Source organism: Megachile rotundata, chromosome 1, assembly GCF_050947335.1.
Source record: "Megachile rotundata isolate GNS110a chromosome 1, iyMegRotu1, whole genome shotgun sequence".
Taxonomy (NCBI): domain Eukaryota; kingdom Metazoa; phylum Arthropoda; class Insecta; order Hymenoptera; family Megachilidae; genus Megachile; species Megachile rotundata.
Genome location: NC_134983.1, coordinates 4,070,072 through 4,086,367, shown reverse-complemented (window position 1 = coordinate 4,086,367; position 16,296 = coordinate 4,070,072). Strand labels below are relative to the sequence as shown.

The following is a 16,296-nucleotide window of genomic DNA, read 5'->3' as shown; positions in this document are numbered from 1 at the left end:
TTTTAGTTTTCGCCAAAATTACAATTTAAATATCAAATTGTAACAAAATTTTACGCATGACGGATATAGTCGTCATGACACAAAATTCTGCCACATCTCCATGATGGATATAGTCGTCAAACACACTTAACTGGTTAAGTAAAAAAAAATTAATTCCCATCTTAAAAAATAATGAAGTTAAAGAAGATGCAGTTTAACGGAAGTTGCATCCTTCCTCTTGTCTCTCTGCTCGTCACTGTTTTCTCTTTTGTTTCTTTTCTCATTTTTTTGTAACAGCGTCGGTAACGGAGTTATAGTCCAATTATGGGCAGATTACGCGTCCGCCAAAGGAACTACGGTCAGCAGCTTGCACACAGAACGGTATTGAATAAAATTCTCAGATTATAAAATTTGAAAATTTGCATATGAAAGTTGGAAACATTTAGAAATTTTTTTATTTGGATATTTAGTAATTTGAAAATTCTGCAATTTGGAAATTTTAAAATTGAGAAATGTAGGAAGTTAGAACTTTGGGTATTTAGAAATTTATGAGGCTGAAAATTGATGTATCTAGAAATTTAGAAATTTGTGAAATTACGAATTTTTTTATTTTGTAATTTAAGAATTGAAAATATAGAAATTCACAAATTCAGAAATTTAAAAATTTAGAAAATAAGATCTTTGTATATTTGGAAATTTGGAAATTTAGGTAGTCAGAAATTTGTGTATAAAAAGTTTGGAAAATGAAGCTGTGAATTTTTTATTTTGGATATTTAGGAATTTTTAAATTTTACAATTTGGAAATATAGGAATTCGCAAATTTGAAAATTCGGAAATTGAGAAATATAAGATGTTAGAACTTTCATTACTAGCTTTTCTTAAGAACATAGAATTTACAAATATGCAGAAATTAACAAAATAACAATTTTCATAGAAAAATTCAAAATTTCTTTCCACTTTAATATACATGGAAGGTTAAAATTTTAGCCGAACACCCTTGAGGTATAACAATTTGTGGAAAAAAATAATAAAAATACCGAGGTTTCAAAAAAGGTGTTTATTCAGATTTTCAAGATATAAAATGGCTAATGAAGTTAAATTGTCTAGGGTTCATACCGTTAAAAGTTAATAAACATACAAGTACTTCATGAACGCACACAAGTTGATACTTTTAACAATTTCATTTGCATCGCTGACTTTCATTCCCTCATATATCATCAGCAATAACTATTACTTATCCGAACTCAGCAGGGAGACGCTTAATTACGTTCTTTACTTATTAATTATCCATGAAAGGTGAAACTGGCGCAGAATTTCCATTTAACATTCTTATTGTATAAGGAACCGCAGAGATCGATTTAATGTACTTAGCGTTTTAATATATTTCAAGTGTCGGTAAGTGCGATGATTTGGTCGTTGTGAGCATAAATGGGTTAACTCTGGTGAATTCTGATGAGAAAGTTCGATGATTTCGGCACAACGTTGATACCAGTCCCAAGATCGAATTGGACCGGTTCAGCCCAATCTGGATTCAAAATCGGGTTGCATAAAGCGACAGGTACAACGTCTGCCTTCAAGTATCGCAATTAATCGTGTATATAAAACATCCCTTTTTTTATCCTCTTTTTTTCGACCACTCCTTAATGTAGTACCTGCGATTTTAATACCAGGCGCGTTTTGCAATGCACAACTTACGATTTTTTAGACTCTTTTCGTAAAACGTTAGGACATGACATCATTCTTATTTCAATTATATCTGCGACTTACATGTTACGAAAGATACATCAGTTTGAGCAAGAGCTTTGAAACTTTTTACTTTCTCACGTTTCGCCCACAGAAAGTCACACAAAAATCAATTTTGTCGCCCACAAAAATCAATTTATTTACAATCTGCTTTTCATGCGAAAGAATTACAAATAGTACCATAAGTCTTTTCATACGTATTTAGTAAATTAAGTATGTATGGAATGAAATAATAAAATTTAATCGAATTTCAATACAAAAGAGGGTTTGAAAATACTTTTTTTTTATTTATTTATTTATAGTCGCATCTACCACTCATGGGTCCATTAGTGATTGAAAGTATGTTTACAGCTTGCTGTGCAGTTTAAATACTTTGAGAAACTGCAGCATGTATTAAACCCATTTGTCGTTCTTCAGGTTGTTCTTCGATCTTCCTAATATACACGGTGGCTCACCACATTTTGCCATCTATATTTGCGCCATTATTATTACTCATAGCAAACAATGTTTCAGATGAAGTTGAATGGTTTTTAAAGGGGCATATGCTGGTGATATATTTTTTTTGTAGGTGGACGTGTAAAGGACATATGAAGGTCATTAATGTTTTTTTAAATGGAATCATATTTTTTATTGCATCAACTGATACTCCATCATATTCTTTACAATAAAGTATTAATCTATTTATGTGAAAAAATCATTTTTATCGTTACTTGTATTAAAGCTTTAAATTGAACAGAGAATGCATAAGTGATGTTTTGTCATACTTTCATGTCGTTGATTCGTATTATATTTTTTACGGTAACCATTTGATATTCAACAATGTAACTTCAGAACCATTGTATAATAACAAATAAAATATTTAACATTTAAATGCTTTTAAAAACACATTCATCGTGTTTTGGCAAATATGGAAAATCAAGGATAAGAGTGTTCTTTTACGAGTTTGTAAAAAATATGTAAAACAGTAACAAAAGTTGAGGACGTATATTTCTTTTTTTGTGGACAAGTGACAAAATATTTGATAGTACCATACGAGGAAAGCTATAAATGAGACACGTTTTATGAGTCGTAGACTTCCTTCAGATAAGAAGCGTAGGAGTGTGGAAGAATCATCCTATCAGTTATCTTCGATTTCAGGAAATCCAATGTATAAACTTGAAAGCTTCTTTTCTAAATTTGAAAATCAGAAAATTAGGAATATAAATACAACACAAGTCCACCGATCATTTTCACCAGACTCTTTTTTGTTTGTTTTCTTTGATTCTATGTTAATCTTTTTCATCTCTCGTGCGAGATGTAGCTCGCTGCGAGTAAACAATATTCACGGAAACAGCAAAAGGTATAGTGAAGAGAAAATAAACGAATAAGACTTTTTGTTGAAATGCTACCCTTCTGAAATATATAACTTCAATTTTTTAACTAATAAATTTACAAATTCCTAAATCCGAAAATTCATCATTTTGGAACTTCTAACGAGTTTTAACATAATTTTGGAACTTGAAATTCTCAAATTAACGTAGTTCTATATTTCAAAATATAAAAAATGATATATCCGAAAATTTTTAATTTTCTGAATTTCTACATTATGTTTTGAAATGTAGATTTGCAAATTCAAAAATTTCCAGATAACTAAATTTCAAAAGTAAAAAGTTTTTTAATTCTGTAATTGAATATTTCTAATTAAAAATTTGGAAGTTTAAAAATATCTCTATTTCTATTTTTAAGAATTTGTAAATTTGTACCTTATTGTTAGTATATTTATACATTTTAAGTTTTTTGTATGTTTAAAAATTTCTACATTTTTAAATTGATAAAACGTTTATATATTTTTATATTTGTCTACTTATACACATATACACATATACACTTATATACACATATACTTGTTCACATGTACATTTGTACATATGTACTGATGTACATTTACAAAGTTATTAATCCGTTCATTAGAACTTTTTTTTTATTTAAGCTTAAGTTGAACTCTCATAAGAGAATTATAAAGCTGTACATGAGGCTTACATTATCAGTTCGATAATTTGTTAGCTAGTTAATTTGTAAATTCGTAAATTTATAAATTTGTAAATTTCGTTTATATATCTAAATTTAAAAAGTTCCCAATTTAAAATCCTTTTAATTCATACATTTCAAAATTCATCCTCAACCCACAACAAACATATTAAAACCAGTTATGAAACCTTTCCATTACACCATGAATTTCTCTAGGGCAACTCTGGCAACAGAATTAGTAACAACGTAATTACCATTACCTAAAGGTTAATTACATCTGATGTAACTGCCCCCGAGATCTGCCCAGTAGTCTGCCCTTGAGCTAAAAGGCATTATTCCCCTCGTTTTAATTACTCTGTCGATCATTCACAATGGCAGATAAATCGGTAACAAAACGCAGCTGTACAGATTATCATTGACAAGAGCTCAATGGCCGCTGTTATCGCAGCAAACGGCCTAAGGAAAACGTTACTCTGCTTTTCACCGAAGGCGACGCGTGACAAATCAACCTCCTATCAAGAACAATTCCTCGTGAATGGCTTTATCGTTTCTCGGATTTCCTGCTTACCAAATACATGGTGATTCCCCGATCGGTTTGTAAGCCGAAAATATTTAACGAAAACGATACATTTATATTTGCATAGTTTTATGTAATCAGATCGGCTTGGAAGCACGGTTTATTTTTCTGTTATACGGCAAAGTCATGCTGAACTTTTAAAATCGAATTTTGGAATGGGCTGACACGACTATTTTCATGTTACTTGAGAATTCGCCAAATTCAGAGTTAATTTTTATCGTTATTAGAAAAGGGTTAGAGTTTTTTTTTGTCATAGCGTTTACTAAAATTTGTATATTTGACAAAATAGAAAATAATTTTAATAAGGTTTAATAGAAAATGATCTCGGTCAAACTTATGAAAATTATAGGTGTTGCTATGTAAAGCGTTATCGATTTTTATTGTCGGTAATACGTCAAGGATGTTGTTAAAACATTGATAAGACAAGTGATTAAAATAGAACATAATTCATAATTTTATCATACGAATCTAACTATTCATATTTATTAGGTTATCAATAACTTATCGATAAATCGATAATTTACTGATACGAAACCAAATGGTAACAATATCGTTAACATGAATGAAAATTATTGAAATTAAATATAACAGAATTATTTTAAATCGTTGAAATATAAAAGACATATTTTATTTTCAAATTCTTGTTTGTAGTTTAAATACGAATCTAATTTAAATAAAGTGAGGTTAGGCTTGAATTTAAAAATTAACAAATATTGATAAAATTACACATTGCATTATATTTCAGGCAGTTCCATTAATTTTAAGGATCTTATAATGATATTATTGATATATTTGAAACTGTCACTAGGTTGCTGTTAAAAAAAATACAACGTTCAAAATATTAGTAATACAAAGTTTATGCAATCACTTTAAATCTGACGCTTCTGTCTATAATTCCTTTTCTAATTCTTGAAAAGTCGCATAACAAATATTTCCTACAAATTCTTGTAACAAATATTTTCCCCAAAATCTTGTAACAAATATTTCCTGCAAAATTGTGTAACAACTTCTTGTAAAATCTGGTAGAAGTATTTCCTCCAAAATCTTGTAACAAACATTGCCCAAATGAACATAAAAAAAGATGTGGATTCATTACAAGATAAAAACACAAAATTAAAATTACAAGTATCGAATTCATTCTATTACTGGCCACTTTACAAAAGAATCTACCGTAGAGCGAGCCCCATAACGTTGCGACTCGATAATGGCAATACTGGGCTCATAGTGAACACTCACGTTACCTGGTCTTGTAGAACTTGTTTAACAATACTTTAATTCCACATCGCCGACACGACCATTGTTGGTGCACCTTTATCGGGCAAATGTCCAACATCGCAATCGTAATCGGCAGGAAGGGAAGGTTGTTCGTGGGTGCCGTAGCAAGAAGGGGAGAAAATTAAAGTGGTGCATTAAACACGCCGGTGCAATTTGCTCGAGAGTCTCGCTTTCTTTCCGATAAACGAAGGAAAGTCGAACCGTGTGTTACTTTCCTTAAAAGGTACACGTGCGGTGAGGTGATTTAAATAGAAGCTGTCCGGAATGAGAATGATGCAGTTGAGGCCAACAACGAGAGGTTACAGCTGTGCGGTCGTCGATTTTTATCGGATATTTTCTGTGGGATCTAGATCAAAAATAAATAAACCCTTATCCGAGCATTTTGACTGTGCATTATCTTTTTAAATATTTAGTAGTTTATTTAGTAGTTATATGTATAGTTATTTATTGAAGATGTAGAGTTTTTCTTTTTTATGTACTCCATTTCTTAAACTTGTTTGAGAAATTTTTGTAATAAAAATGGCAACACAAGAAATTCATGTGTTGAAATTAGGAACAAAATAGAAATGAAATTCGTGTATATTAGTCGTACAATAAAAATTCGTTTTATTTTGCCCCACTTTCTCCTTCAAATTAATTTTTGGAGACTGTAAGTCAAATGACTTGAAGATGCAGAAATTATGATATGTAGAAGTATCGAATTCTTATGTTTACAACATTTAGATAAATTTCAAGATTTCAAATAATCATACATAGAAATTCAGAAATTGTATATATGAACACTGCATATGTAAAACCTGTTCTTCTAAAAATCACGTGAATTAAACACTAAAGAACAGAAATTTTGAGATGTTTAAAAAACTGGTAAAATCTACACTTGTACGAATTATGGGTTGATCGAAACCGAATGTTTTGATAGAAACGTTATTTGCTAATAGATAGTGAATTGAGCCATTGGAATATATTTTTAAAATAATAGTGAACATTGTAATTCAATATATCGGACATAGAAATTCCATTAGTCCTTGTTGAGGTTATATCCATCATTAATTGCAGCTAGTACGTGTTAATAATTGGATCATCATTTACATAAAATCACCTAAAGAAGGAATTGTAGTTTCATGAATTGTTTACGAAAAGAAGATAATCAAAGATAATCAATTTAGTAAATATACTAAATAAAATCTTTTGTCATTTTGAATAAAGTAACCACCCTAAAATGATTATACACGTTATATACAGCTTTATTTAACGTGAAACCTAACCTAACACGAAAAAGAATTTTCATTTTGTTTAAAGTACAGTACATCAAATTCACGTGATGGCAAAATATAAAAAAAGTATGTAGTAATTTCATTCTCAAAGACACAGGATCTGTGTGATCCAGAAAAAAGACTGTTTATAAGGTTTTATACTAAATTTCACATCATAGATCCAGGAACCTGAGCGGTAAGGTAAATATTTGGGCCTGCGGATCTCGTAAACGTCCGCCATTCGACGAAAACTGGTAGCACATGCTGGAACTTGCTCTTAACGATTAGGTTTACAAGATCACTTTAGAAATTCTGAAGCACGAGCAATATTTCACAGATACTGTATATACCGTTTTCTTACTCACGCGTTTATGGTACCTCGATGACATTATGTACATAGAAGATAGTTTAAGTGTGCAAAATGGTTTATGTAATTTAGGATGTAACAGTTTCGCGAATTATAGTGAAGAGATCTTAAAATACTTTAAACCAAACATGTCTTAGCGCTTGTATAATTATTTGCATAATTATCTCAAATTTTTAAATGTAGAATGAAATTTATTTTCATTGTATGAAATGATACCTAAATAAAATAGTAATTCTGGAACTAAAATACGAATTTATTATTTAATTTTTAAAATAATGAAACGTTTTATATTTTTAAATTTTATTAAAATGAAATTATTTTTGACAATATCTTATGATTTCATATGACTTGTCTTAAAGAAAAGTTTGAATGTAGAATGAAAAAATACATGTGAAAATGCATCATACATTTTTCATTACTGTTCTAAATATACTTAAGAAACCCGTGAGTTACAATCCATGGAAAGGAGTAGATCAATAAAAAGAGAATTTTATTTTTAGCGTTGACATAAAACATCTACATGAACATCTGTTTTAAAAATCTTGCATCAGTATCCGGTCAAAGGAATCAATTTTTAGATTTCAAGAATGTTTATCGCTTAAATCAGCATTTGAATTCTGAAACATGAAATGTTATAAGAGGTTTTCAACTGAATAGATTTGGTAATTTGTATCAGAAAGTTGAGAAGAAAAATCAATTCTTTTTTTAAATTAATCTGAATGTAACTTAAAATTCCATTTATAGCTACTTTTCGTTAACACTAAACGTATAATGTGAACTTAATTTGAAATTAAAAATGAAGCTGAAAAATGCATAAGCCACCGACAAAACATAAATTAGTATACACGTTAATTCTTTATCTTAATGAAAATCAATGAAAATTTCAAGAAAATCATTTCAACAAATTGCGTAATTTACAATAAGAAACTTTTAAAATTGTCATTTAACCTCTTTTAGTAATTTTAGTGTTAAAGCATACATATAAAGCAAATAACTTTATTGGACCGTCAATTATTGTCAATTGATGGAACAAATGTAAACTGAAAAAGCTGTAAAAATATCTTCGATAATAAAACAGTGGGACTATTATTGTTTCTCGCACATCACGTCCAATATTTAACCAGTGATTCTATTGATGCAGATACATATTCATAATGCATAAACTTGTCGACAAGGACGGTCTTCTTAGCTTAAGTGGTATGCTTCGTTCACAATGTAGATTACCAGTCATAAAGTGTAACATAGTACTCAGTCGCCTCGTTTAATACGTAAGCGTTTGCTATCCATACAAGATGTTACAGGAACATCCCACGCGTCTTCAATCTAATTACGATCCAACCAATTTTATTTTTTTACTTGTTCAATTCCAACTAAAAATTTTCTGACAATGTCTTCAAAAATAAAACAGGATTACAAGTACACTTGCAACCAAAGAATATCGATATGTAAATATTCACAAATCTAATTATGAAATTTTCTGACTTGATCCTTATGGATTTTAATGAAAAATGTGATGTTATGTGAAATAAATGTGCATGTAATCTTAGCGTCAAATTAATCAGTTATGAGAAACATACATTTAAAGTTGCCAAGTAAAAATACAAATATTAGAATAAAATATTCAATCAGAAATGCAACGTAGTAATATTTTGGATTTAAAATCTTTTGTTCTAACTTTGCATACAATTGAGAGACATCTTTCTTTAGAAAAGATTGGAACGTGAACGTATGAATTATTCTATTTTATTTTGAATATAATATATCTTATTTATTTTTGGTAAAGTACCTTCATACGAAAATATCTATTAATGTAAATCAATTCTAAAAAATTAAAACATCTTTTAAGATGAAATGTTTTATTAATAAGAAATAACAAATAATATGAATTAATTTTCTATGAAAGACTGCTTATTTGTGTGTTTTTTACTGATAATTTCAGTATAGCAAAGGGTGACAAGATTTATCAGAAATACTGATTCTATCTGCAGTTCGGATCAGAGAAAGGTAATTGAATTTTACATCGAGCACAACGACCTCAAATGTCGAAGTCATCGTTATACACAATGGAAGAGTGAAACTGGGTTTGATGTATTGCGCTACTTACCATAATCATTAAATCCCGATCCAATTGCAAATATTTAATCATGTATGAACATTGAAGAAATGAAATGTACCAGATGAAATCGCTTGTTATAGAAACATTCTTATGATGGTTTTTACCTGTAGAATATGCTATTGATTTAACGAAAAATATGGTTCATAATTAAAGACGTTGGAATTTGGAAGGTTATATTAGGTTTAGAAATATGGATACCACATATAAATACATATGTGTATTTTAGAAAGAAAAATAAATAAGAGTAAATAGAATAATCTAATGAATTCCATTTTAGTAAATAAAAGTAATACATAAATATTATATATAATCCGAAAAATTGTATGTTTTTAGGTAAACTTGTGTTGATAACATTTAGTGACCTTACATTTTTGGGAACGTATTGAAAAATCGAAATTCGATGTTACTCGATTTTTGTAAACATTTATCTGATTTTTTATAGATGTCTGATAGCTGGTAATATAAGCAAAAAAGTTTTTCTACGTAAAGAAATAAAATTTGTTCGATTTTGATTAACCTGAATTTAAAAATCATTCAAAATATTTGGAAAAAAACTTGTGTAGAGGTCTAAATTTTTCATAGAATGAGCAATTTGCGTTGATTGAGTAATAATCGAATTAGTAAAAGCATAATATAATAGAAATTTATACTAGATAATGGGGAAACAATGATTTTAATTAGTAGAATTACCAGTTAAAGAAGCGAATTTCGAAATAGAAATGGAAAATGAGAAGATGAGAATAGCTGTTAGAGCGAAATTATCTGCGGAACACTATATTGACTCAAGACTAACAAAGACCTCTCAGCCTCTAAAATTCTATTTTACAAGTTTCTGCCATTTCCCTGTAAACATAAGGTGCATGATCTATGAGAAGATCTAAAAATAACAACGAAGCAAATACAATCATGCATTGAATTACACTACACTTTTTTCTTTAGAAATAAACATTATTTGGCATATAAGAAACGTAATAAGATATCTGCTTCTGTAAAATAAAATAATTGCAAAAGTGCAAGGTATATAACTTTGTTTTTTTTTAAGTGAACACGTTACATAAACTATAAATATATTATTCTACACTGTAAATATCAATAATCGTGTTTTTCAAAAGATATTTCTTTAAATTCAGAAAGAATATAATTTTGAAATGTTTCTTTTAATAAATATTGTATTATACTTCAGGCTCAGGAGTCCACCTTTATTAACTTTTGTACACCTATCAAATTATTGAACAACAAAAATTGAATGACGAAAACAATTTGATAAGAAAACGAATTTAATCGATCTTACTATCCAGAAACTGACCCAAAAATTTTCTGCAAATAAGAATCAAATTAAATTAAATTAAATTAGTTAGTAAAAATTATTAAAAGTTTGTAAACAAAAAGTAATTGACTGTGTCAGTGTTCAACTGTAAAACAGAGTACTGTAAGTCGGATAAGTAGGCACGCGACTCAATAAAATTCGCATTGTATTCAGTTGTCATCTTACTAAATGCGCTTAGTACTATCTAGTTTCCACACTCTAATTTAGTCCAGTTGCGCACGCAATAAAACGCGAAAGAAAGAGAATTTACACGTGCACCAGTAATAAAACGTATTTTCGTTTTAGTACAAGTAGAACAATGCAATTGAAGGAGAAAATCTTTCAGCAAATGGATTGTAAAACTTTGTACGCCTTTTACTCGAGTGACGAATTAACGCGTCATCGTCAGTTAACAGGTTAAAGGTTCAACGATCAGCGTCCCAAAAAATGTGTTTCATGAACTCTACACTTTTGACCCGACGAATTTCGCGAAATCAAGCGACGCGTAATTCGCGATAGATCGTTCTATCGCGTAACCGCGAAATTATGTCACGCCTGAGTGTGATTCTTGTCCAAGCTGGAAGGTTACGTCATGCTGATGGTTAAAAGCAAGCATACGCTGGCATAACATATTTGGAAGATCGTTCTGCACCGAGGTCGTCGTGTAAAAATGAACATCGAGACAGATAAGACCGGTAAAGAAAAGTTCGTAATAAATCATGTTACGAGCTCGTTTATCCCATTTGCTACGGTATACGGATCGTTTAATGCTAAATCCGACTAAGGCACACTTTGGAATTAAAAATGAAATTGAAAAAGAAATAAACGAGCGATAAAACGTAAATTAATATGCACATTAATTATCTTGATCAAAACGGATTTCAAGAATACGTGAACTAATTTTGTAATTTACAATAATTAAGCTTGCCGAAGTTATTCTACCGTTTTCGTAATTTTAGTGTTAAAATGAGAGTAGGCACCACAGACGCATCTAGTGGCAAGGAACCTTGACATCCCCAAAGAAAAAAGTGAGAAAACATAAAGAAAGTTTGCTGTCATCTTTCAAGTTCAATGTTCTTTTTAGAAAAATTAATTGTATATTTCATTTACTTTAACAATATTATTGAAACTCAATATATTCTAAAATAAACGGCGAAAGTGCATATTAGTGTATGTTAAACATCCTCTGTTTCGGACTTCTCTTCATGATTAGAAAACCTTGACTTCAATTTAAGATGTTATACACGATGCTGAATTTCTATTTAGAATTTAAATAAAGGCACAGAGACTAATTACTAAATTACTTGTATTTTCATGCTTAACATTTTACTTATATTTAAGCATTTAATTTTTTCCTGTAATTGTATTATTGTCACCAAATAATCGTAATATGCAGTATATTATACTATACAGTAAAAATTATATATTGTAATACTACATTAAAAGTCTGTTCTGTTCTCTTAATTATAATAATAAAATTCTTTGTTTGAGTATAATGTACCCATCCACCGTACCTTCTCTGTTTAAATTTGAATCGTAAAAGGGGTTAAAAAACTACAGTTATTTGACCATTACGGCGAGGGTTCGATGCATCTTACGGTTCTTGGAAGCTTTGTAAAACTCTAATGCGGTCAGGATACCTTGACACGCGATTGAAAACAAGGTGACTTGTCACGACCAATCACGTAGGTGGCATAAAGTGATGCATTAATGCAACAGTGACCTTGATTTCATGTAATCTTCGACGTAGGCGGATGCTGAAGCACGGATTCACTTTTTTCTTTTGTTACACGGATCTGTTCGTTATTAAAATGTTCGATCCCGACTGACTCGAGTTACCCTGCTTCTGTTTTAAAGGAAACAGTACTGTATTCCTTGGTAAACATTCAGTTCGTGAACTCGATCCGGATTCGCAAATATTTTTACAAGGCTTTCGAACGGTTCTTGGAAAGCATGGAGAAACGGCGGCTAAGAACGAGTGTGCTTTGATGTCGTTACGCAACGGTTTAATGATTTTCCGCTTTTGTGTATTTTTAGAGATTTAGTATGATCCGTATGAATGTCCCATTTTACTGTACTGTTTACCGAGCAGTAGTGGAGTAATATTTTTTTTATAGTTGTTCATTTATAAAACGTTATGACTGCAACCAAAATACGCTTCCAGTCAGGAGTAGACTGCGGATTATTCATAGCACAAATTTAAATCTTCAAATTTTTGGCTTACAAAATTTTCTGAATTTTAAAATTGCAAAATTTGAAATTCTTTATCATTCAAATTGATGAAATCTTTATCATGAAAATTTAAGGAACATTTTGTTTTTTAAAATAATGTGATTTTATCATTAAGTTTACTTATACATTTATTTATACATTTTATACATTAGTTTTGTTTAAAACGTAGTGTAGAAAATATTTATATAAAACGTTGTATTAAAAATAAAAATATTTTTCTATTTATTTTTGACTTCTGAGAAATGTTATATGCTGAATTCTAATAAAAACCAAACAAAAGTAGATTAGTTAATTAGTAAAATAATTTTTCATTGTTTCCTAGCTGGTTAATCGTAACAGCGTTCAATTGCTTTGAGCTCGAAACTATAAAGTGTTCCAACATACCTCTAAGGTTAATGCTCCAAATTTCTAAATTCAACTTCAACCAACAAACACGTGAGCACCTGAATAACCAACAGCTACGCGAATAACCAAGGAAACACAAACCCAAGCGTTCCATTTTTTAACACGAGAGATTCTCTGCAACGTGTTCAAACCACGGGTCGTAGGCTGTGTGTACAGCTGATGAAAACGACACTGTGCAGCCATAAAATCAGCAAACCCATCTTTAACGTTTAGAAGAGAAATTTGAGAAAGACATAGCAAACTATGAAGTTGAATCTTACTTGAAATCGTGCAAAGTAGACTAGCGACTAAGGTGGTTGCTTCCTGGTTGCATGCGTGAAATGTTATTTAACTTCTAGAATTAGAAATATTACAAATCTTACTCGACTTAGAATATAGGTGTTTGCTCAACTTAAAAAAGATGGCTTTGACTCATACCCCAATGACTCATACGTAACGATTTTTATGAAACTTTTCAAGATTGTTTCTTAGACCTACCTAAGAATATAATTGTAACTTACTGGTGTCTGCTTTCTACTTTAACAGCAAAATCAAACATTTTATCTGAGCCAGCCTATCTACGAAGCTGCTCGTAAATCGTAAACAAAAATTGTGAACGGAAGATATTAAAACGTGTTTGAAACAAAAATTATACTGTTTCTTCAGATTGTGTTTCTGTAAATCAATATGCAAGGCTTTTTTGAGAAAGTAATTGTTTTGCAAAAATTAAGTTGTTTCTTAAGAATAAAAGCGTTTATTTTTACAAATTGAACGATGTATCACAGTATACATACAATTATTATAATCGTGTCTATTATTTTATGCTACTGTGTCAATTTTTACAGCAACTCATTCAACTTCATTTATATTTTACATTGAAAGCAATAATTAAGTACAATGTAAATAAAAAATATTTAAATATAATTAAAAAATTTCTCAGTTTCCAAATTTGAAAAAATTTAATTTTTTAAATTCTCCAATTTTTGAACTTCTAAGTTTTATATGTGAGTATTTGTCATAAAAATCACTTCTTCTAGAAGTTTATTGTGTTTTTAACAAGTACCGTAGACTGTCGCTGATAAAAACAAAGCAATCTGAGTAATTTTTAGTAATTAATTAATTGCAGACATTGAGTGAACATCTTTTAAGAAATACTTCTTTTTCGTTTGCTTCAGATCTGCAGAGATTCGTACAAATGCAATTGCACCGGAATAAAAGGAATTGCCGGTTTTCCTGGGATTCCTGGACAACAGGGACCGGAAGGACTTCCGGGTGACATCGGACCGGATGGACCTCCAGGTCCAAAGGGTGAAAAAGGAGCTGGCGGAGAGCTGGGTGGCACTGGAGAAAAAGGCTACAGGGTAAGTGAATGCTTCTTTCTTCTTAGTTACTAACATTTCACCAACCACTGAATTAATTAAACTATATGAGAATATATTTAATTGTCCAGACATAATTTGCGGCTTTACATCTAGTTATTTCGTTTAATATTAAATTATTCGGTCAAAATAACATCTATTATGGTATGTCCGGAGATGTCCGGATATATGGCCGCGACTCTGTCCCTTTATATGTATAATTACAAGCTGACGTCACCAATTTTTAATGTTCATTTTGGATAAACTATTGAATTATCGAAACAAGAACAATGTAATATTTTTAGATTTTTGTTATATCGATACAAGATGATGTTAATTGAATTATCGAGATTCGTACTATCAAAATAATACCAAATATGACTACTGTATCAACTTTGCCATTATTTTTAAATTGAATGACTAATACTTTTATTGAGAAAGTGGGAGTGATGCCAATGGTATAATATATATGTTCATTTCAAATTGATCTGTATTTACAACATTTAATACAAATTATAACATAAAAAGAGAAAAATTAAGAATAGGAATAAATAATAACAACGGAAACAATGATATCAAAAGAATATTTACTATTTCATGTAATTAAATTAATGAAATGAATATAAGTAGAAGCAATGGGGAAAAATTAGGAGACAAACTAGATAAAATAGAATTAATAGTAAAAGTACGAAAGAGAATTGAAAAAAAAATGAATATAATGTGTAAAAAAATTATTTTTTATTGAAATAGACTATCAAAATATTCGTATGATCGACTTTATATTTATTTTAGATTTATTTCAGTAATGATATAAAAAAAAGTACAGAGCTCTATTTTGTGTTAAGTTTAAATAGTAATTTTGGAAATATTTGATTTCAGTACCTAAACATAGAAATCACTTGATAAAGTTTTTTACTAATTATGTTCTTTGAGTAATGTTTCGATTCAGACTGACATATAAAAGTAATTGTCGTCAAATAATGTCAGCAAGTTTTTGGAAATCTGTTTCTCCAGATATAGCCATGCACAAGCGACCATATATCTAGGCATCATTGTCTTTTCCATTGTATTACAAGTCTTTTCATCCTATGATAATTAGTACATCTAAATATAAATATAATCGCAATACAAATACAATCAACCGCATATGTGTTCCTCCACCTATCATACCCTCAATATGTTTGGTAAATAAAAACAAAGTACGTTCATGATATTGCAATAAAATGAGTACGAATTAAACTCAATTAATATACAATAAAGTAACAGTTAATTAGAGTTTAAATTATTGAAATTTTGAGCTAACTGATCAAATATTAATTTTCTACAGAAATTAAAAACTAAATATTTTATTAAATGTTAGAACATTCAGAATTATTTAATATAGTTCAGTTTTAGATTCTCTATATTAATGTCGTTTCATACTTATGTTTTCTACATTGATAGTGCGATAAATATTAAATCGTATTATGCAACAATTACATACGCATGTAACATTACATATGTATGTTTAACCGTGTTTTATAATAATAAATTCATTAATATCGAATGCTTGTGCATATACAATTTACACCGAAATGTTCAATACCCTTAACAAAATGGCAATATAAAAAAAAAGAGTTCTTATCATTCCTTGCATTTTAGTTGGTACATTTTCATTCTTACAAAATTTTTAATTTCGAAATTTTCAAAAACTTTGAAT

The 16,296-nt window shown here is 29.7% G+C and overlaps 1 protein-coding gene across 2 annotated transcripts in view; it reads left to right on the top strand.

The window, feature by feature from the left end:
• LOC100875749 (uncharacterized) overlaps positions 1-16,296 on the top strand; it is a 138,363-nt gene that overhangs the window by 48,760 nt on the left and 73,307 nt on the right. For both annotated transcript variants that reach the window (XM_003704518.3, XM_076535906.1), the window contains exon 2: positions 14,415-14,600. In XM_003704518.3, the coding sequence (XP_003704566.1) occupies positions 14,415-14,600 (186 nt within the window). The remainder of the gene's footprint in view (positions 1-14,414; positions 14,601-16,296) is intronic.